At 37.8% G+C, this 23,072-nt stretch overlaps 1 protein-coding gene across 1 annotated transcript in view; it reads left to right on the top strand.

Moving 5' to 3' along the window:
* Positions 1–23,072, top strand: part of Vta1 (vesicle trafficking 1) — a 52,087-nt gene that overhangs the window by 22,479 nt on the left and 6,536 nt on the right. Inside the window, exons 4-7 of the mRNA XM_021174648.1 lie at positions 208–283; positions 8,320–8,428; positions 16,315–16,491; positions 21,612–21,698. Coding sequence (XP_021030307.1) covers positions 208–283; positions 8,320–8,428; positions 16,315–16,491; positions 21,612–21,698 — 449 coding nt within the window. The remainder of the gene's footprint in view (positions 1–207; positions 284–8,319; positions 8,429–16,314; positions 16,492–21,611; positions 21,699–23,072) is intronic.

The following is a 23,072-nucleotide window of genomic DNA, read 5'->3' as shown; positions in this document are numbered from 1 at the left end:
AGATGCTGGCGAGGATGTGGAGAAAGAGGAACACTCCTCCATTGTTGGTGGGATTGCAAGCTTGTACAACCACTCTGGAAATCAGTCTGGCGGTTCCTTAGAAAATTGGACATAGATTTTTTTTTCTTTTACGGGTACATGACTACATTTCAGTGTATGTTGGTTGGTTGATTTTTAATTTAAATTAGAATACCCTTTCTCTTCCAGAAACATGATCAAGTCCTTCTACACTGCCAGCCTTTTAATAGATGTTATCACAGTGTTTGGTGAACTCACAGACGAAGTGAGTATATGCTTTTTCCTGTCTTATAGCTGATGACAAGTAATGACACTTGTTATCAGTTTTCTGATTGCATCATTTATTCAGAAAAGCATGTCTGTCAGAACAGTAATAGAAACAAAAAAAAAGGTATTTTTTTTTTCTAAATATGTTTTGAAAATCAAATGAAATACTTTCCACACAGGATAGCAATACTTTGAAAAATACTCGATTTTTCACTTAAAAAAAGGAGAGAGATAGACAAACCAGAAAATAATGTAATTGAATATTTAAGAGCTTAAAGAAAAGGAATGGGGGGGCAGAAATTACAAAATTGTTCCCCAGAATTCTATTGATAGCATGTGATAGTTCCTTGAGAAAAATAAGCGATGGGCAGGAGAGACAGCTCAGCAGTTAGGTGCCCTGGCTGCTCTTTCTAATGTGAAAGTATAGATAAAGACATGTCCGATAAATACTACGTGACCAGAAGGCAAGTAGCAATAACAAACAAAGTCAACTTTAAAGAACGTATTAGTGATGGCAACACAAGACATCTCATAGTAGTCAAGGGTCGCTTCATAAAGAATATTCACGTGCTTAAAGATTGTTCCCATGTGTAATTGTACATGTGAAAATGTACAGTTACAAGTGTCTGGATACTTAATAATAGGATTTTCAAATTACATGAAATCCTTAAAAGTGTATCATCATTGTTGGAGATTTTAAAAACCTCAGTCACTGACTGTAAAAAGCAAACAGTTTCTTTAACAATCAGTAAAATTAACCAGACAAATAAGGACTGGCCCTGAAATGTTTAGAATGAAGAAAAACCAGACCTTTCAGACTTTGCTTGGTGGAAATGTTAGATGTTACAGCTGCTTAGTGGAAAGAATTGGCAGGTTTTATAAAATTAAACAGACTCCCACCATTTTACCCAGCAATTCCTTTTCTGATACTTACCCAAGAGAAATAAAAACATATGTCTAGAAAAAGAACTTGCTCATTGAAAACTTACTTATAACAGCCAAAATCTTGACACAACATAGATATCTACATCTGAATAAATATTAAACAAACTTGTGATGTTACTCAATATAATACAGAATCAGCAACTTGTAGCCTAGAATATAGATAAAACCTGTAGATATGCTGATCAAAAGAAGAATCAAGTGGTGTACTGTGCATGGTTGCTTGTATATAATGTATAGCTACAGACAAGTTCATTGTAATAAAAAAAATGAAAAAATACTTTTAAGGTATTTTTTAGGGAGTCAAGAGAAATGGATCTCGAATGGGCTATAAAAAGTTTTGCTTAGTTGTAAATTATATATATTGAGAAGTTTATGGTTTACACTGGCATCTCTTAATCGACTCTATAATGTATATACTTAACATTTGTACATCTCAAATTATATATCTTATTGCAAAAGTTTCATTATCGAACTATTTCTAGACTTATTTGGAGTGGTTATCCAGCAGCTTACTCTGCTTTTGAGCAAATGGGTAAATAAAGAGGGAAGCAGGTCTGTCACTGGAAGACATTAGCCCAAGAAGAGAGAGGCGGGTGGATTGTATTGCAAAATTAAAGGATCTTAATTCATGCTTCTGAATATATTGGTTTCTATTATAATATTTGTGCATATGTATACATAGTATGATTTATGTATGTAGTTAGCAAGTTTTCCTGAGTACATATTTACACTGGGTATGTAATATGTGCAAAAACATATACAACCCAGTTCCTATTTCTCAATTTCAAGACAGTCTAACAACAATGAAGACCAAGAAGCAGAGAACACCCTGAGTACCTGATTTGTTTTTGAATACCAGTCTTTTCTAACATGAACCAGTGTTCTTATACCAATGACTGAATGATAATTCAGGTCACAAAAATACTGCATTAGGTTGGACCTTCTTGTGCTAACAAGTTATAATGTGTGGGCATAATTGAGAAACCTAGCAGCCTCCTTAAAAGGACCCTGTTGTCTATATAAAGACTTAAAGTGAGCCTGGCACACACCTATGATACTGCACTTCGGAGTTGAGGTAGGAAGATTATAAGTTAGAGGCCACCCTAAGCTGTGTTGAGACCCTATCTCTGGATGGATAGGTGAGTGGGTGGGTGGGTGTGTGGATGGATGTATGAGATAGAAAGAGACAAAAAATTGGAGCATCAGTGCAAGTCTGATAGTGATAGACACTAACCTATGTTTACAAATCAATGGATGCATAGTGCTAAATATAATAAAACAAGTGATGGAAGAAAAGTTCTTTATAGTACTAGACTCTGTTAAGTATCTTCCCTCAGATTAGTTAATATCTTCAAAGGGAAAAACAGTAAATTCAAAAGGAAGAATATGGACTTTTTAACCAGGATGTGAAACCTGCCATCCCTAGTATTGAAGCACCTAGAGGATCCTATTCAGTATTAAATAGTCTATAACATTGCTGCTTAAACTGCATAACATGAAGCAAGCATGAAGAAACAGCCAACAGTTCTAATCAATACACAGTTTATAACTGCTAACGATTTTTATGTTAGGGTCAGAAAAAAATAGCCTTTATAGATTGAAATTAAATAGACATGATTACTATGATTACTAAATATGACTAAATAATGCAGCTTCTTAGATTCGACCTCTGCTGTGTAGAGAAATGACTGCAGAAGACATTGTTGGCTCAGTTGACAAGGTGTTGTGACTATAAACCACACAGTACTGTTGTGTATGAGTATTCCTGATCGTAATTTCTGCTGTATATGAGATTATCTTCTGTCTGAAGGAACAAAAGATAGGAAGACAGTATCTTAAACAGTTGGAAGATGATTACAAGATATGTGGAGTATCTTGACTAGATATAATGTATCTACATGATATAGTATATACTGTTATTAAAACTTTCCTATAAGTTTAGTAAAACTATAGTATTCAATAGTTAACTTTGCTGTGAAAGACTTTGTTTGGAAATCTAACTTAAATGTACATTCCAGTGCTATAATAATAGAGTAGTTAAATCCAAATATGTAGATTGAATTGTCATTATTTTTTGTATTAAAATTTTGCTTTCCTCTTCAAAATCTTGTTTTGTGAGATTATGGTAGCTTTATGCAACTATAAAACTCTTGTCTAAAGCTGTCAAGAAATATATATAATAAGTAATTATAAGTACTCTAGCATACAGTTGTTATTATGCTTCTTTCTCAAGTATTTCTTACTATATTTTATTGCTCCTGGCATTATATAGAACACCTCTTGTTTGTATGATACATCATAAGGACCAAAGGTAAACATGCTGCAGGCACTAAGAGATTATTACTCTTTTTTTTTTTTGAACTTCTATTCATAACTTGGGGATTTCATAAATATTCTCAATACTATCTACTGAAACCTGTCAGAGTATGTATTCAAGTTTAATAAATTTATATTTATTAACACAAAAAGTGTACTGCCATATTTCAACGATTTTTAAATGTGGTTTCTTGATGCCCAGCTTGAGGATTGTTACAGTAGTTGATAGAAGGAATGAATTCCAAGTGTATCAAGTGATTCTTTCACACATTGCTTGGTACCTTTTCTGGACAGTAGCAGTGCAGCCCGGACTGGGAATCACTTTCCTGAAAGACATCAAATGATAGCTCTAATTGAGAAACTGAAGGTAGAAGTAAGAATTGGCAAGTAAATTGATTCAGTGAAGGCCTTGCTGAGAATCAGGCTGTATTTTAGCAAGCCTGGAAGCTGTAAGAGAAAATCCCAGGGTCCAGGAGGAGGCAAATGATGCGGGACCCATGCTTTCTCACCAAGTGCTGTCATGATTCTGAAGCTACTGTTAGCTACTCTTCCCTGGGCTGGAGGTAGCAAGGGCGATACTGCGACTGAATTGAAAATAAAAAAAGGAAGATAGTAGAGGATAAGATGAGGAGGGGAATTCAGACTTAGTTGATAAAAATTGTCTTTATTGACACAGTTGCTGTTTTCAGTATAGCAGACCAGGATTGAATAGGGAAAGCAGACATTGAATAATCAATATTAGAGGCTGCTTGCTCAGACCAGAATTAGTAGTGGAGGGCATGACTGTAAGCAGTCATATTGTGATTGTATGCCTGTCATAGACCGATAGAATTGGATGATGTCCACATGCCTGAGAGCTTAGCCGTGAGCGGCTATCAAGAATGGTGTTGCATGCCATGTGTGGTAACATATAACAAAACCCAGCACTCAGGAGGCAAAGGCCAAAGGATCAAGAGTTCAAGGCCAACCTAGTTTAAGTTTAGTACTCAGAAAAACAGCAAAATTAAAAAAGAATTGTCATGAGAAGGAACAAACTTAGTGAGGGCATCAGAAATGGAGCTGAACATTAAGACTCTAAAAGTGTAGAGTAGTGGCTTATTGCCAGTTGGAATACAGCATTGAGGTGTGTGAGATCATTATAAGTTTATTAATTTAGAACTATAAGGAACTTATTTCTTCTAATATGAAAATATTCTATAATAAAACAATAGGGAGGATTGGGGAATGGGGTGGGGGTGGCATGTAAGGAAGGCTACAAGCCTACAAGTGAAATGTTGGGTTAGACGGTTTAGTATTGAGGGGTTTGGAAGAGGTTTGAACAGAAGTTGTAAATTGGGGACGATGTTGTATGTCGTTAAAACCATCATGGACCAAGGCAAATATTATAAAGAAAACGTTTAAATTGGTGTTAGCTTACAGTTTCAAAAGTTTAGTCCATTATCGTCATGGCAGGAAGCAGACAGGCATGGTGCTAAACAGCTCAAAGCTTTATATCAGGCAATAGCACAAAGAAAATGCAAACCTGGACCTGGCCACCCTAAGCTACAAACCTCCTCCAACAAGGGCATGTCTCCTAATCCTTTCAAATAGTTTATGCCTGGGGACTAAGCATGCAAACATGGGTCCCGGGTGCCAGTCTCCTCATTCAAACCACCACACTGGATAAGAGAGTGGAGGCTAAGTGGGAAAGGAAGGATATCTAAGAGCTAGGTGGTGGCAGTCTAGGCCTTGCATAACAAGAACAAGCAAGGACTTACTGCAGTGTCATCAGGGTAAAAAGAAAATGAGGAAGCCTAGAGATCCAGTAAAACAAGTGCAAATGGAGATGAAAGCAGTGGGAGGGACAGAGCTTGTCTCAGGGTCCAGAAAGCAGTGTCTAGTGAGGGCGAGCACAGAAATGCTCAGAAATATCTGACCTTGATAACAGCAGTTAGCATGAGTGATGAGGATATTTGTAATGTCAGATCTAGTAAGTTCAAGACAAAAAGTCAAGAAGGAAGAATTAAAGGCAAGTCAGTGGAGCTTTCCCGAGTGAAGCTGAATGTGCTGAAAATAGACTATATTGGCTTTTTCAAGTTGGCACCTTTGGCACTAATGTGGTTTTTGTTTTTAAATAAGTCTCTTTTCATTCCTTGTGTGCACGTAGTTCAAGACCACCTGAGCCAGCTTTGTGTTTTCCCTCCCAGTCCAGGCACAGAGGGCGAGTGCAGGCAATGAACTGAGAACGCAGTGGGAACCTTTGCGTCTGCTGCTGACCCTACCAGCTAACATTTGCCATTGTCAGTGATTTTCATCAATTCAGTTACAAAACAGGAACTTGGGGCCAGGGCAAAAGTAAAAGCTCCTTTTACAATTCCTGTTTCCCAGAAAGGATGTCTTCCTCAGCCAAAGGGAGCGACTGGATTTTACAGCTATTGACATCTTACTCGCCTCTTTAAATGCAGTGTATCATCAGTGTTGGTTATTTTTACTTCAACAGTATGAAATGTGCATTGACTCGTTAAGCACTGCCAGAAATATCTGCGAGATATTATTTATGCCAAGGTTTTGGAAAATAGGGAATAAAAACAAAGTTTTTTCTTTATATGCTATGGGGAATCTTTATATAATTATAAAATAAACCCTCTTAAGCTTAAACTAATATTTTCATAAAACTTAACATATTTAGTAAAGGTACCCAGAAGGGTTTAAACTTCTCACAATATGAAGCTAGGAGTGAATCTTATAGTCATATATATACTAAATCTACACACAAGGTTAACTTCTATAAAATCCAATTCATGTTTTTGCAGGTTTCCTTTTTTTTTTTTTACTACAGCTGTTATCTTAAACATGCATTAAGTAATTGACCTTCAAAAGTCATTTCCCTGTAGTTCTTCTGTTTGCATCTGAATTGCAAATTGTATCATGGTCATGATTGTTGTAGCTTACAAAATCATTTCTAATAATGTACCTGGCTTTATTACTAAAATATCATCACTATTGATAGCTCTGTAATGATGAAATGAATCAATCCTAAAGGAAAAGGTGAAGAAATAATGCTGTGGGTTTGGATAAGGCCTCTCCAAATATCCAGGTTTTAGAATGCTCATTTCCTCACATCCAGTACATGGAAATGGTAGGACCTTGTAGAACTATTTTAGGCCATTGAAAACACGTCCACCAAGGATACTGTGGGACCTGGCCTTTCTCTCTTGTTTCTTGATGGTAAAGTATGTGGTGTCCCTCTCCAGTAGAAACTATCAGTAGAACTTTGATGCCAGTTACTGTTGGCCTTCGTGTTGGAGTATATGTAATGTTTGTGCTGTCTCCTTCATCCTGTCTCTCTCAGCAGTTAGCATAGTGTCTGCCGTGAGAAGATGACAAATAATTATTAACTTCCTGCAAGCCAGGGATGAGCCTGGAGGAGAGGAGACATTAGACTACACAGTGACGGTAGTAGGAAAGGGAGAGCAGAGCATCGTGAGGAACAGTGCCTCTCTGGATTGCAGGCAATGGCATGGATGAGACTGAAGCAGAGATGTGAATGGGGAAAGCTTTGAGTGCCATACCAAAGTGTGGTTTTGTTCACCTGGTCCTATAATGCCTCAGACTTAGAGGAAGAAAAGTATAACTTGCTTGCTCTACAAGGTGGTTGTGAGGACCAAACAGGAAAATATATAGAAGTGTTTTATAATATAGGGAGTGGTATATAGTGTTTGGCAAAAACTTGTTTTGGGTTTCTCTTATCCACCTCATTCATGATCTTCTTACCCAAAACAGACTGATTTTCTACTCATCCCGATGTCTCTTTATTTCCACCTCTCTGATGACACAGACCTTTCTTTCTCCCCAGTCTCTCCTGCCCTTCTCTACACCTTTTTATGTCATGTTTGTCTTGGAAGACCAAACCAAAGTAATGTTTCTACTCCAGGGTTTAATGTACTGCTGTCAGGTTTGACAAGGGGAGGCTGGGAATGACCTCTGAGCTTGCCAAAGAGGAGTAGGTTATTGGTGACATCAAAAAGAACAAAAGCTCCTGTGACAAGGTACAGAGCATGCCACCAAAGGTATAAAGGGGTAGTGTGTGTGACTGGACAGGCAAGCAAGCAAGCAAGCAAGCACACAGGCCAGTGAGCTAGACAAAAAAACGGTGAGTGTGGACAGCTGCTTTGAAAAGCTAGTTAAAGAAATGGAGCAGAATGCGGTCACACCTGGGGAGACAGGGAGGAGGGAAACCAGTCTTTGGGCTGAAGCAGGAAAGCGCTCCAGGCTCCTTAGTTGAGTGGTGTTTTGGGTTCCTCTTTAGACAACAGAATGAGATTCTCTGCCACCCCTGCTTAAGAACTGAGGTGGTCAAATCAAGAACTTAGGTAATACATGACAACATAGAAATTAAAATTAACCACCATATTATTTTTATCGTGTAAGTCTTATTTTCAGTTTCAAGGATATATATATATATATATATATATATATATAGAACCATTATCGGTTTCTTTTATATTTTATCTTAAAATTTCATTTAACCAATTTCTCTAGGTACCCAAGAGTTAGAAATTTTGCTGGCAAGACACACATATGCGTCCCTTGCAGACTTTGTGATGTGATGTGATGTGATAGTGTTCTAGTGAACATACCTTCTCATGGCGTTTGCCAGTTCCTAACCACTCAAGAATGAGCAATAGAATATAGACGACCAGACTCTTAGAAGGGTGGCTTAGGACGTGTTAAGTACTTCTCTTTTTTAATTTTACCGTGGTCTAATGGTGCTGCAAATATATTCCCTTTTAGAATGTGAAACATAGAAAGTATGCAAGGTGGAAGGCAACATATATTCATAACTGCTTAAAGAATGGGGAGACTCCTCAAGCAGGCCCTGTTGGAATAGAGGAAGAGAATGGTATGTATATATTAATCCTAAGTTTTAGTAGTCTTTAGTAGAAATGTTTTAGTAGAATCTTAAGTTTTCAGAGATTTCAAAGTTTTCAGAAGGTCCTAGCATTTTTTTTCATCTATAGTAATTAAAAAACCAGGAATTTAGGGACAAGTAAGATTAAGGCTTTCCATGTTCTGTCTGTTTGTGTTAGCTAAGCGGCTTGGCTGACTCCTATATCTGCCTAGATTTCATCCCTGCATAGGAAAGTTCCCAAACTCCAAAGAATATTGTCTTAGTGCTATGATATTTTTATGTATTTATTTGATTTGTCGTGTATTGGCAGGAGAAGGGGGTAATACTTTAGGCTTGTGAATTTCATATACTTGTAGATGTTCAGTTCTGCTGTTACAATGGAGAAGTGACTGGGCAGTGAGCAGACAGGTATATGTGGTTATGTTCAGTATCATGTTACAGAGCATACAAAAGTGGGAAGTGGAGTTCTCACTTTCATATACTCATCTTCCTAGGGCCTACCAAGACTCAGAGAGTAAATACATTAGCTTTTGTTTAGCTTTACAGACATCATCATTTTATGAATTTTCAAACAGATAGGATAAATGGATGAATGGATGGATGGATGGATACATGCACACATAGATAGAGCCTCTGTTTTTCCCATACAGTTTATAAAATAGTGTTTTACCCTTGACTTATGAAAAAAAAAAAAGAAAACTATCTACAGGAGATTTTTGACATTATTACATAGTAAGTTGGTTTATAATATTTAATAATGAAAAATATAAACATCTTTATCTTTACTTGTCTTGTCAGTTAATATGGGATAAAAAAAAGAAAGGAGAAAATGTTTCTCACTTTAAAAAAATATTAGACATATAGTCAATAACTTAAAATAAAATAAATTAGAAGAGAATAGCACTATTCTCTGAACTGAGTAAAGTCCGAATGATCCTTGCTTTATGAAGTGATTTGGGAACATGTGTGGAGATCATCATTTATTATAGGATCATTAAGCTTCTTAAAGGATTAGGTAATATATACTTTAAGCTTGTGAATTTCATATCTAGTATGTTCAGTAAGCAAACAGGTATATGTGTTTATGTTCAGTATCTTGTTAGCTAGTCTAACTTACTTTCTCATTGTATTGAATAGGGTGATGAGACTTTCCAACTTTGAAATAACTTTTCATTGTGACTAAATCTCACTTGTCATGATGTTTTTTATTACATAAGTGAATTCCATTCATTGCTATTATTGTAATTATGTTTGCACTGATGATATTTATAACTAGAATTGACCTAGATTTTTTTTTAAGAGGATTAAAATGTTATACATATGGACTGCCTCAGGAACACTGTATCCCCAGCTTCAGATCTAGTTCTTCAGGCCTCTGTGGCCACCTACACTACTGGGACATATATGACACAGACTCATGTACAGATAAATAAATATACTTTGTAAATAAAACTTGAAATTTTCTCGTCCATTTTTTTTTTATTCTTTGGAACAGTTTAAATAGGCTGGCAATTATCTGCTCTTTTAATTTTCTGTGTAGCTGGGTGTGGTGGCATTGCCTATCATTTAATTCTACCACACTGGAAAACTGAGACTAAAGGATTTCTCTGAGCAGAAGACAGACTGACAGGTTTATATAGCCAGATATTACCTCTAGAAAATTAAATAAACAAAAAAGTGTGTGTGTGTTGGGGGTGGGGGGGTGAAATCCTCTTTGACACTATTCTTTGACATTATTCTTACTAGGACTACCTAGTAAATAGATTTACACTAATGAAATAAATACTTTTTTTCAACTCATTTTATTAACCTCCAGATGTAAATGTGGTCCTCCCATTAACTCTAAGTTATAGTTCTCTACAAAGAGAAGCATACCTGTACAAGGTTGCATGTATGTATCAACTGACAAATGTGACAAAGATGCTGAGCTTCTGTGGCTCCAGGGAACATTGCGGGAGGTGGGGCAGAAAGAATGTAAGACCCAGAATACCAGGAAGTTGCTATGAAACAGTCCCACCTAGAAAGGGCTACATAAAGAAAACCAGAACATGGCATGTTAATGAAGAAGAGGGAAAATTTTGCAGAGTGTTACCCCTTAGACAGGAAAGTACAGGTAGGTAATGACTGCTGTGGTGGGTTGGATATGCTTGATCCATAGGAAGTGGTACTCTTAGGAGGTGTGGCCATGTTCAAAAAAATGTGTCACTATCAGGGTGGGCTTTGGAGGTCTCCTTTTATGCTCCAACTCTGCCTACTGAAGAAGAGTACTTCCTCCTAGCTTCGTGAGGATGCCAGTCTGTCCTGGTTGCCTTCAGATCAAGGTACAGAACTCTCAGCACCATATCTACCAGCATGCCGCCATGCTTCCTGCTAGGAAGATAAAGGACTAAACCTCTGAAACTATAAACCAGCCCTAGGTAACCTTTCTAGGAGTTGCCTTGGTCATGATATCTCTTCATAGCAATTGAAACCCTAACCAAGACAGAAGTTGGTACCAGGGACTAGGGCATTGCTGTGTTAGGTCTGACCATGTTTTTGTTTGTAGGAATGTATTTTGGGGGGACTTGAATTTTAAAAATTTGTGAAATACTTTAAGTGGGACTTAATGGGCATAATTCCTAGAAGGAATTTGGAAGACATTGGTGCTGAGAGTGATTTGACCTCTGGAGACCGTTCTTAATGATTTTTGATGAAGAATGTTGCTTTTGCCCTTGTCTGAAGAGTCTACCTGAGACTAAAGTAAAGAAATTTATATTAATTGTATTGACAAAGGAAGTCTCAAAGAAAGCCCAGCATAGACTTAGCCCTTTGGTTTACTCTCATGAAGAGCATTTGATCAAGCATAGCAAGCTTAGAAAGGAAAAATACAAAATGTATGGTTCAAAGTAAAGGGGCACAAAGAGGTAGAATGAAACCAAATCCTATTCTTAGGGCAAGCTCCCACCCAGCTAAACTTGAGGGGGGGGGAGGAAGAGGAAGAGGAGGAGGAAGAAGAAGAAGAAGAAGAAGAAGAAGAAGAAGAAGAAGAAGAAGAAGAAGAAGAAGAAGAAGAAGAAGAAGAAAAGGAGGAGGAGGNGAAGAAGAAGAAGAAGAAAAGGAGGAGGAGGAAGAAGAGGAGGAGAAGGGGAGGGGAGGGAAGGAGAGAGGAATGAATGAATGAATGAATGAGAATGTTAGGCTTTATTATAACCTAGTTGTTTTCATTTGTATATAAGATGTATCAAATTGACAAGGAATAGTTATGCCTGTTCTTGGTTTTCAACCTGATTAATATCTATAATGAAAGGTTAGGTCAAGACATGTTGGTATATGCCTTTAATCCAAGAGACAGAGGCAAGCAGATCTCTTGAGTTCAAGGCCAGCCTGAGACAGAGCAAGTTCTAAGTAGAGAAAAGCTTAAGTCCAGGCATGCTGTTACATGCCTTTAATCCCAGCATTCATAAGACAGAGGCATGCAGATCTCTCAGCTCAAGGTTAATCTAAAGAACAGGTTCCAGGACAGCCAAGCTTAGGCAATAAATTAGAAAACAGAAAGGTGGTGATGATGTAATCTAAGAGAGACATGTTCCAGCTCCAGCAAGCAGCAGAACTTGGGAGTTTTGGTCACAGGCTTCTGGCTTCAGATTCAAGAATAGTAGGGACTACTGGGCCAATTGATGCTGGTTAGCTGGAACTAAGAAATTAGCAGTGATTAAGAGACCAGCATCATTGAGGTGAAATCTTGTGGAGTGTTTTCTGAGAGTACAGAGAATCTGTGTTCCAGAGATAATCAAGGTTGTACTTCATGCATCAGCTGGACTTGGTAAGGTGTAAGAATCACCTATGGAGAGTAGCTAAGGCTTGGTTGGCACTGTGAGAGACCAGAGACTGCCATTGGTGAAGGTGCAGCCTCAGTTGCAGTTGACGGCTCAGGACTGAAGGGGCCATGCAAAGTTGAAGTTTGACAAAATGAAGGGAGCCTGTGAGAGGCAGTTGGTAAAGACTAGTTGCAATGGAAGACCCCAGTGTATTGGAGCTGCCAGTACCATGGAATGACCGCCGAGAACAGCAACAGCAGTGGAGTGGAATCAATCAGAGCCTAAAAGGCAGAGGAAGTGACCCAAGCCTTTGGAGGAGCCCAGAAGATCATGTGTGGATCCCAGACATTTGAACAAGTAGCTGTGAAGTTGAAGTTGCCTTGGCTACCCCAAGATATTAGATATGTCAGAGTTGTGGGATACCCATCAAGGAAAATTTGCTAACATGGAGTGGAACTAACCTAAGTGACAGCAGTCAACAAGAATGGAAAGGAGTTGGAGATCTGAAGTTGGAGACCTTGACATAGGACATGGAGACATAGAATTTGGAGTTTAACCAGCTGGTTTTGATCTTGCTTTGGTCAAGTATTTCCTGCCTATGATATTCTGGAATGGTAATATATATCCTCTGCCATATGTTGGAAGTATCTGAGCTGCTTTTTTATTTTGATTTTGTAGGGGATTATAGTTAAAGAGATTACATGAATCTCAGAAGAAACTTTGAACTTTGGGCTTTTAAAAATTGATGAGTCTGTGATTCACTGTGGGGATTTTGGACGTTGGACTAAATGTATTTTTGCATTATGCTTTGGCTAATTATAGCATCAATAGGCTCATGTGTTTGAACAAGCCTCTTGGGGGCTAGGAAATGGAATATAGTGGTTTGAATATGCTTGACCCATCTGGAGTGGTATTTTAAGGAGGTGTGGCCTTGTTGGAGGAAGTGTGTCACTGTGGGGGTGGGCTTTGGAGGTCTCCAATGCTTAGACTCTACCTGCTAAAGAAGAGAGCTTCCTCCTAGCATCCTTTGGACATGATTCTCTCCTCATTGACTTTGAATCATGATGCAAAACTCTCAGCTCCTCCTCTAGCACCATGTGTGCCTACATACTACCATGCTTCCTAATATGATTGTAATAGACTAAACCTGCTCTGATGAAATGTTTCCCTCTCTAGGAGTTGCCTTGGCCATGGTGTGTCTTTAAAGCAATGGAAATCCTAACTAAGACAACTGTTGACAGAATTAATCTCTTGCAGGGATGAGCCTATCATTGATTCAGTGCAAAGTGGTCAGCCCTGTTGAAAATTCTGTATTTTCTTCAGTATGTATTTTTGGCATTTTTGTCAAAAATAGGTGTGTGGGCTTTGGGACCTTATTTCTGGGTTTTCAGTTCATTTCGATTGACCAATGACTGTCTNTCAAAAATAGGTGTGTGGGCTTTGGGACCTTATTTCTGGGTTTTCAGTTCATTTCGATTGACCAATGACTGTCTATCTCCTTCTCCCCCCCCCCCCTTTTTCTCTGTTTTCCTAATATTATGCTGTTTTATTACTAAAGTTCCACAATACAATCTGAAATGTGTAGTAGTGATATTTCCAGCAGTTCATTTATTATTCAGTTATTTTAACTATCCTGAGGTTTTTGTGTTTGCATATAAAGTTGAAGGTCATTCTTCTTGTTGTTGTTTAGTTTCTGTGAAGCATTGTGTTGGAATTTCAATGAAGATTTTTCTTAAATGTGTAAATTATATTTGGTAGGATAGTCATGTTCACAATATTAATCCTACCAATCCATGAGCATGGGAGATGTTTCCATCTTCTGTTATGTTCAGTTTCTTTTTTCAGTGTCTTAAAGTTTATTTCATACAAGTCTTATACTTGTTTGGGTAGTTATCCCAGTATATTTTGGGGTGCTATTGTAAAAGATACTGTTACCTTGATTTTTTTTCCTCAGCCTAATTATCATTGGTGTATAGGAATATTACTGATTTTTGTGTTGACTTTTTTTAAATCCTGCTACTTTGCTCAAAGTATTTATCAGCTGTAGAAGGTTCCTAGTGGAGTCTCTATCATCTTTTATGCATACAATTGTATCTGCAAACAAGGATACTTTGCCTTCTTCCTCATTTATATCCTTTTCTCTCCTTCATTTGCATTATTGCTCCAGCAAAACTTCAGGTACTTTATTGAATAGGAAAATAAAGAATATTCTTGTCTTGTTCCTGATTTAGTGGAAGTGCTTTGAGTTTCTCTCCATTTAAGTTGATGCTGGATATGAACTTGTAGTTATCTTACTATATTTAAATATGTCCCTTTTATCCCTAGCCTCACAGTACCTCTACCATGAAGGGATCTTATGTTTTGGTAAAGGCCTTTTTGCATATAATGAAATGATGTGTTTTGGTCTTTCAGTCTTGTTTATAATATAGTTTACACTTATGGACTTATATATGTTGTTTGAATATGTGTGTGTATATGTATGTATCTCAGGATGAAGCAAACTTGATCATGGTGGATAATCCCTCTTAAATTCAGTTTGCATGTATTTTATTGAGAATTTTTATTTTGAGTGTGTGGCTTTGGCATTAGTTTAATAATGGCTTTATAAAAAGAGTTTGGAAATGTTCTTTCAGTATCAGTTCTATGGAATAATTTGAGGAAATCTGATGTTAGTGGATCTTTAAGTTACTAGTATGAGATGTCTTCACTTTTTTGATGTAGCATTTTGTGCTATGAATTTGCCTCTTAGAACTGCCTACATTGTTCCCTTAAGTTTGCAAATGATCAATTTTCATTTTCATTTAACTCTAAAGTATTTTTAATTTCCTACTTCATTACTATCCTGACCCAATTTACATTCACTAGTGAGTTAGCTTCCATAACATTTTATACTTTCTGCTATTTCTTCTGTTGTTAATATCCAACTTTAGTCCATGGTAGCCAAATAGGATTCAGTTCTTCTAGTCCAAGCTGCTGAAAAGAAAGTGTGCTCTGTAGTGTTGGGGTATAATGCTCTGTAGATGTCTGTTAGGTCCATTTGATTTATGATGTTACTAAACTGTAGCATGTCTCTCTTTCATTTTGTCTGGATGGTCTATCTGTTGATAAGAGATTGGGAGTTGGTTTCCCAATATCAATGTGTGAGGGTCAGTATGTAATTTGAGAGGTAGTATGTTTCTTTTATGAAATAAGATACCCTTGTGTTTTGTGTGTAAATATTTAGAATTGTAATATCCTCCTGGTGGGTTTTTCCTTTAAAGAATATGTAGTGTCCTTCCCTATCTCTTCTTGTTAGTTTTGGTTTGAAGTCTGTCTTACCAGATATTAAAATGGCTATATGTTATTGTTAAGAAAAGGATTTCAGTATATTTGAAGTATTGATATATTCACAAATTGTCTAGAAAAGTGCTTATCTCAATGTAGTGATTTGATTTATTTTTTTAAATAATTTACATTAAAGGTGTATATAATTAGACAAATACTCGGAAATTTGATAGAAAGCAAAATATTGCATTTTAAAATTTCATAGATCTAACTTTGTTATTTTAAATTACAAACTGAAGGTAGCTCTCTCCATAAGTATACTGTCAAATTTTAACTGTCTCATGTTTGTTTTCAAAGTCAGCTAATGATATTATTTTAAAAGTGTAACTTTCCAAATATATTGAAGTATATGATCACCTATTATAGATATGTGAATTAAAATTTCAGTTTTAAACTTTGTTTATTAATCTTTGAATAATAGTAATAAATAATCATTTAATAGCCTACATATAGCAGATAGGGAATAAAAGACAATTATCAAAAAACAGTCCATTTTTGATGGCACAAATGTGATCTATTTTACCAAAAATGTCCTAAGTTTTCATTTGAAATTTGTTTGGTTTATAGAAATAAACGTATGTGTAAAGAATGTATAGACCTGGTGGACACTGTCCGAAAGAAATGGTATTCATTGTCAGCCACAAACTTTTTAAAAGATTAAAAATTTAAAAATGTAACAATGATTTTAAAAAATAGCCTGCTTATTAGCTACATATAGGTGGAATTGCTTCAACATTTTCCATGTGTTATATACAGATGTTGAAGAAAATGAAGATGTTGGCGCAACCTCTCTGCCCACTCAGCCTCCTCAGCCATCATCATCTTCAGCATACGACCCAAGCAACTTGGCACCAGGCAGCTACAGTGGCATACAGATTCCTCCAGGTGCACATGCTCCAGCTAATACCCCTGCAGAAGTGCCACACAGCACAGGTATGAACACAGTACTCTGTTCCCATTTTCATAAAAACTGCAGAGTTCTGAAGCTGCACATAGCTTAATGAGTAAGAGCACCCTCCACAATTATGAGGACCTAAATTCTGGTCCCAACACCCACATGAAAAGCTGGCCATGACCACATACACAGCTATAACCCCAGCATTTGGAAGTGAATTGACAAGAACATTGCTGAGGCTTGCTAGCTGGATCCAGGCTTTTTGAGATATCTTACCTTAAAGGAAGACAGAGAATAGCAGAACACAGGAGATCTATTGTCCTTCTCTGTCCTCAGCACACAGCCATTCATACACACTGCATATACATAGACCACATACAAGCACCATATCCACATATATGCATACACTGCATATGCTCACACTTACGCCACACTCAGGCTTACACACACAAAATGTTTTTAGGAAGGAACTCCACTGATACTTGGTCCACATAATGATGTCGACTATTGCTATGACACTGCGCCCTCACATCTTGGGCTTTTATTTGCCAGCCTCACTTCATCAAAACCTTTTAGATCATCTTGTATGGGTTTCATAATTAGTTAGAAATTATTTTCACCATTAAAATAGCAACTACATTTTTTCCTCCCATTTTAAAACTTAATGTTTTCTGTATATTGTTAATATATTGCTTTTATTATTGACGAAACTGATTGTTTTATCCCCAGTCTTTGTTTAGTGTTATTCATCTGGCTTACAGGCTCTAGGGTATGTGTCATGACATAGCTAGTTCAGTCAGTGTGAATTTGTTTTGTACATATATTTCATAAAACACTGTTTTAAATATTTTATAGTCTTTGGAAACATTCGTCGTTTCTAATCTAGAGTGCTTAAGCAAGACCAGCTACCCCAGTGAATCTGCTGGAGGGCAATTCTGGTCAGCACACACCTGACAGAGTAAACACTGGCATTCTTTCAGAAGCAGCGTGCCGTGCATTTGAACCAGACCCCAGTGTCTTCTGGTTCCCACTAGACTATGAACCTTCCAGAGCCCACCTGGCATCTACCTCCCTCACCCTGTGTTTTTTTCTCTCTAGGATGAAGTTAGTATCATGCCTATTTTTCATGCTTAATTATTAAAAGAGAGGAAAGCATAAAATTGACTGGTACTTAGACATGACACAAAAATAAGCATTCTACAGATTCATGTCTTTTCCTTTTTTTCCTGTTCTGCCATCTGTGCCAGAGAGACAGAGCTGTCTGTGACAAGTTAATGAGCATTCAGAATTATTTTGTGAATCAAGACAAACGTCATATGTCAGTGTAGAAGTTTGGAAAGATTACCTGAAAGGTACTTCTGTAGAAACGGATGTGAACGCAGCTCTGGAGTAAAGTTACTCACCCTGGATCCATACGGACCTGGTGTGTGTGTGTGTGAGACGACAAACCACACTTTCAGTTGGAGGACTGTTTAATTGACCTATATGAGATTAACATTTTGTATAGTGGAAGCATTAAAATCTTGATAGCTTCGTGTGGCCACACTGATAGTCAGAACTTATTGTTGAGAATATTCATGGCAATGATAAATATTAGAAGGTGGACTCTAGGAAGTGTTCTAGTATGCACAGTGCATTTTGATCTGTCTGGCTAACTGAGACATGTGCCAGTTGTGTGTTCAGTCTCCCTCTCCCTGTTCATATGTGTTTAAATGTAGCATATTTTTATAACCTGATTACCCCTTCTTGCCTCCTCTTTCATTCATCAAAGAAGCAAATACAAGTAAAGGCTTCTAAGAAGCATACTCAATGAAGAACCGGGATTTGAACTCAAGACTCTGGCTCCATTGAGTTAGTTAGGAAAGTGCCCCCTCCTGTCTGTGTCCCTTGTGTGTGATCCTTGGAAGACAAGAATCTATAAACCTTTTCAAATCCAAACCTGCTTTCTCAGTGACATGCCTCTATTTAGTTCTCAATTTTTGATGCCAGATCTCCTCTTAGCTCCATTTCTGTTTTTTCTGTTACATTTACTCACTTGGTAGCTGTCAAATAAAAGAAAGCAATAACATTTTTAGTTTATAAACATAACAGATGTTTCCCCTCTTGTTCCCTTTAAGAGTGATTTACCTTCTCTCATGTAGTAGGTCCAGGATACACTTTTATCAAAGGGAAATCCTTCAGATAGCTGAAAAGAATAGTGTGTACTCATTTACAAGCTTTAGTTCTTCCACAGAAAAGCAGTGGGTGCAAGGAGGGCAGTAGTGCTTGTTTGGCAGGGTTTGCCCCTGTGCCTAACCACTGAGCAGAGAGCACATGGAGATATTAATAATGTTCACTACGTCTCTTGAAACTCAAAATGTGTGCTTCTTGTAGGCTATATCACAAAGGGCCTTAGCAGAGAAGTAAACTCGATAAAAATGGTACAACTGTTATTACTGCCAGCCTTTTTTTTTTTTTTCCAGAGACAGAGTCTTACTATGTAGCCCTGGCTGGTCTAGAACTCTCTATGTAGATAATCTGGCCCCTAACTCACATTTGTCCTCCTGTCTCTCTCTCAGGAGTACTAGGATTAAAGGTGTACACTACCACACCCAGCCGCTGCTAGTCTTTTGACCTCTCACCTACTACACTGCAAACCTGAGCTTTGTGAGGAACTGGAGGGAGAAGGCGTTACGCTCTTGGATTCTGTGAGGTGTCATCTGCTTGTTGACAGCCTGGCTATGTTTTTCTCTCAGTGCCATTTCCCCTGGTTACCTGGAGGATCAGTCATATCCGTTCTCATACTTTCTTACCTTTGCTTCTGGTGGTCGTTTTAGGTTAGTGTAGCTGTGTCTTCCTACCTTTGCTGGGCCTCTTAACTCCACTCCATTTCAAGGCTCTGTTGGAAGCTGGGAGACAATCTTCCTTAGCTTCCTAATCAACTCTTACGTCTCCCTACTCAAGAATTTCTATGCCAGTTGGCCAGTAGAACAAGATATTACTTATCAAAAACTGTTAGTGTGTTCTTGAGCATGTTTAAATGTCTTCTATGCTGCATAACTGTGGCCCAGAAGTTACTTTCTGACACAGCATTTTATTACTGAGTAACGTAAAGGACTTAGTGTGCAAACTCCCTGCTGTCTTCCAGGAGTGCCACTGTAAAAGGATCACCTCACTCCAGCATACTACAGTCTAAAAGTTGCAATCATTGTGTAGATTGCCCAGAGTGTCCTACCCAAATCCAGAACAGAAAAAAAAAAAAAAAATAGATTAGAGCACCTAGTGGATAAAGGTGTAACCTAAAAAACATTACCAACTTACCAGGTATTTTTGAGCTTATGTCATCCCAGTATTCTAGGCTCCTGCTGTCGGCAAAAGGCCTTCAAGACAAACAGGAAGAGATATGTCCAGACTATCCTGCCTCGGGCATGGATGACAGCTGAATGACTAGACATAACTTAGTAAGACTCATATAGCCTTTTAAAGCCTTATTCACATGAACTATTGCAGGGGAACTGAGCAGCCTCTGTGAATCCTACTGTGTTCTTAATGCAGCTTGTTCATAGGGTTTGTACACATAATTACTCAAAAGTTACCATAGACTGCTGGCCAGAAAGTGTGCCCTCCCATGAAGGACTCTGTTGAAAGATGTAATCTATGGATGAGTATGAGTTGCTGGGGAAGGAGCGCTGTTACCTGCTTGGAGGATTTGCACAGCCATGTGCAGCCACTTAAGATATGGCGGCTGAGAAGCCCTCCTAGGCTTCACAAACAGTCCCTCTCAGATCTCCTGACTTTCTCACATTCCTCTTTCAGTTTGTTTTGTTTTGATGTCTTTTGAGACAGAGTCTCACTGTGTGGCCCTGGTTGACCTAAAACTGAAAGAGATCTTCCTGCCTCTGCCTCCCAAATGCAGGGATTAAAGGCATGCACCACCATGACCTGCTTCTTAACATCCTTTTTAATGTTAACTTGGTATGTGCTTTTAAAGGTTTGTTTGGAAAAGTATGTCAAATGCTAATTGCTTAATATTCTTTGTTAGCACTCATCAAAATTAAGCAAAAACTCACCGAATTGTGCAGCATAAATTTCATGTCTCCTGGCCTTTCAGTTATAGGTGCGTCCAGAGTAGTTCTGTATGTCGTTTCTTTAAAAGCTGGGTTGTTTTTTAAATAGTGCTTTAAAAAATAGAAAAGAAGGAGCATTGTAAAGTCATTAAAAAGAAAACAAGGATTGGATTGTTAATCTGGAATTACAGCTGCTAAGACATGAACAGCAAAGCAGACAGAGGTATACTACATAGAACTTATTTTATTTGCAAGACACATGCATACAGAATTTTGAGTTTTCAGAGATCACTTGGCTTCTGGAATTAGTCAGCTTGTCTTTATATACTTTCCCTGCTGATGAATCAGTACAGTCTTTTGTACGATTTCAGTGCATTTTACTAATGTTTTTTAGCTGACTAATAGTCTGTACCTGGAGCATAGCACTAGATATGAGATATGATATGAGAGCTTTGACAAGTCTTAACAGAAAGTCAAGCTAATCACTCATTTACCTGTAAAAATACCACCTTAAAAATACATTAGCTGGATAATTCCAGCATTCAACTTCACGCAGTTATGAACTGTATTTTTCTGCTGACTTAAATCACAATTATGTCTCTTTGACCTCAGGGTACTTAGAGGCTAAGAGATTAGAAGATAGGAAGGGAGTCTCTTCCTTTAAAGATACGTGGCAAGCTTGAATTAAGAAGCAGTTGACCACTTGGTCATATCTGTGGAAGTAATATGATATGGGATGAGCAGCTCATTGTTATGTTTATAAATATGAGGATATGTATATATATTACTTATACATCCATATATGTAATATGTAACAACAATGAAAAAGAAACAGTGGATTTCAGAGAGAGTAAGAGAGTGCATAGGAAGGGTTAGAGGGAGGGAAATGATTTAGTTAAATCTTAATTTCAAAGAATAAAAAAAATTGACCCACTAGTCATGAAGCTTAACACTCATATTTTCCAGTTTGTAAAATAAGTTCAAATTAATGCACCAGAATCAAGGTTTCAAGAAAATGTTGAGATAGTGAAATAATTGCCAACCCTTGACTGCTTTCCTGATATTTAATTGGGGAATGAAGCACTTTGCGTATCTCTGGTTTTGATTCCCAGGTGTAACGAGTAATGCCGTCCAGCCTAGTCCACAGACTGTCCCAGCTGCTCCAGCCGTTGATCCTGACCTGTACACAGCTTCCCAGGGTGAGTCAGCTGGCTGGCTGGAGGCTGCATTGTGTCTCTCCTTATTTGGGGTGGTGTTTGTAACTGTTCCTTGAGTATCTAGGTTATTGAAAACAAGCTTTTTTCACTGTGTCTGCTAGAATGTCATGGGAACCAGGATTCTGTAAGTTAGTCCCAGGGACCCAGATCCAAAGATATTCCATTCTCCTTTTCTCTCTTTCTCCCTCTCTCCCTCTCTCCTCTCTCCTCTCTCCCTCTCCTCTGTCTCTCTCTGTCTCTGTCTCTGTCTCTCTCTCTCTCTCTCTCTCTGTCTGTGTCTCTCTCTCTCCTTACCCTGACTGTTCTCTCTTTTTTGTTTCTGTACTTTTGTTTCTCTTGTTTGTCCTATACTGGATGTAATGACACTGATGTCTAGCCACAAGTACTGTGGAAGCTTATCGTTACTTTGCTTCAGCTCAGAACCACTATGTATTGTCTTTTATTTCCTTTCTACTTTTCTGCCTCTGGTTAAATTTGAGATATATCTTAACTTTTCATTCAGAGTTTAACTCTTCTTATGGCTCATGTAAAACCAAAGAATGGCCTTAACATAAACACATATACCAAGTAACAGAATAGTTTTCAGGGAAATTATCTTAGATCTATGCATCTCAAGTTAACCTATTCTAAACAAAGGAGCCAAAAAACACATTGGAGAAAGGCACCTCTTAGGTAATCAATGCTGGGGAATGTGGATATCTTACAAAAGGTTAATGTCATCCCTTCCTATCTCCTATAAGAAATCAAACCAAGATTGTTAGAAGACAAGACTTAACATTTGGGAATTATTGGAGCAAAACAGAGGAAGTGCTTAGTAGATGCTGATAGACCAGTGACTTTATATCTGATGACTCCTAAAGGACAGAAAATTAAAGCCAAAGTTGACAAACAGTATTAACTCAAAGGGAAAACCATCCGCAGTGAAGTGACAGCCCTTAGGATGGGGAACATATTTCCTAACTAGTCAACTGTTAAGCTAAGTAAAAATAAAACAGGGATGAAGTCATTTAGATGGAGAACAAAAAACTTCAAAAACTTTTATTCAAAATAACCACATGTCCAAATGTAGAAAGGGAGTCATACCCCTTGATGTTTATCCAAAGAGGTGGAGAACCTGACCACACAAACCGCTGTACCCACTTGTTGATGCCATCCTTATTCAGAAACTGAGAAACAGCCAAGATCTCTATCACTAATAAAGGGATAAAGTGAGGGCCACAAGCCTCTTCCGGTCAGAAAAGCACCGGGTAGCTAGGGCGCAGGGTCGGCTGACACTTGCCAGCTACCCACAACACCCACCACAGGATCTTAAGACTTCTGGTGAGTGGAACACAGCTTCTGCTCCAATCCAATTGC

The sequence above is a fragment of the Mus caroli genome, chromosome 10, assembly GCF_900094665.2.
Source record: "Mus caroli chromosome 10, CAROLI_EIJ_v1.1, whole genome shotgun sequence".
Taxonomy (NCBI): domain Eukaryota; kingdom Metazoa; phylum Chordata; class Mammalia; order Rodentia; family Muridae; genus Mus; species Mus caroli.
This window is presented reverse-complemented; position numbering and strand designations above follow the sequence as displayed.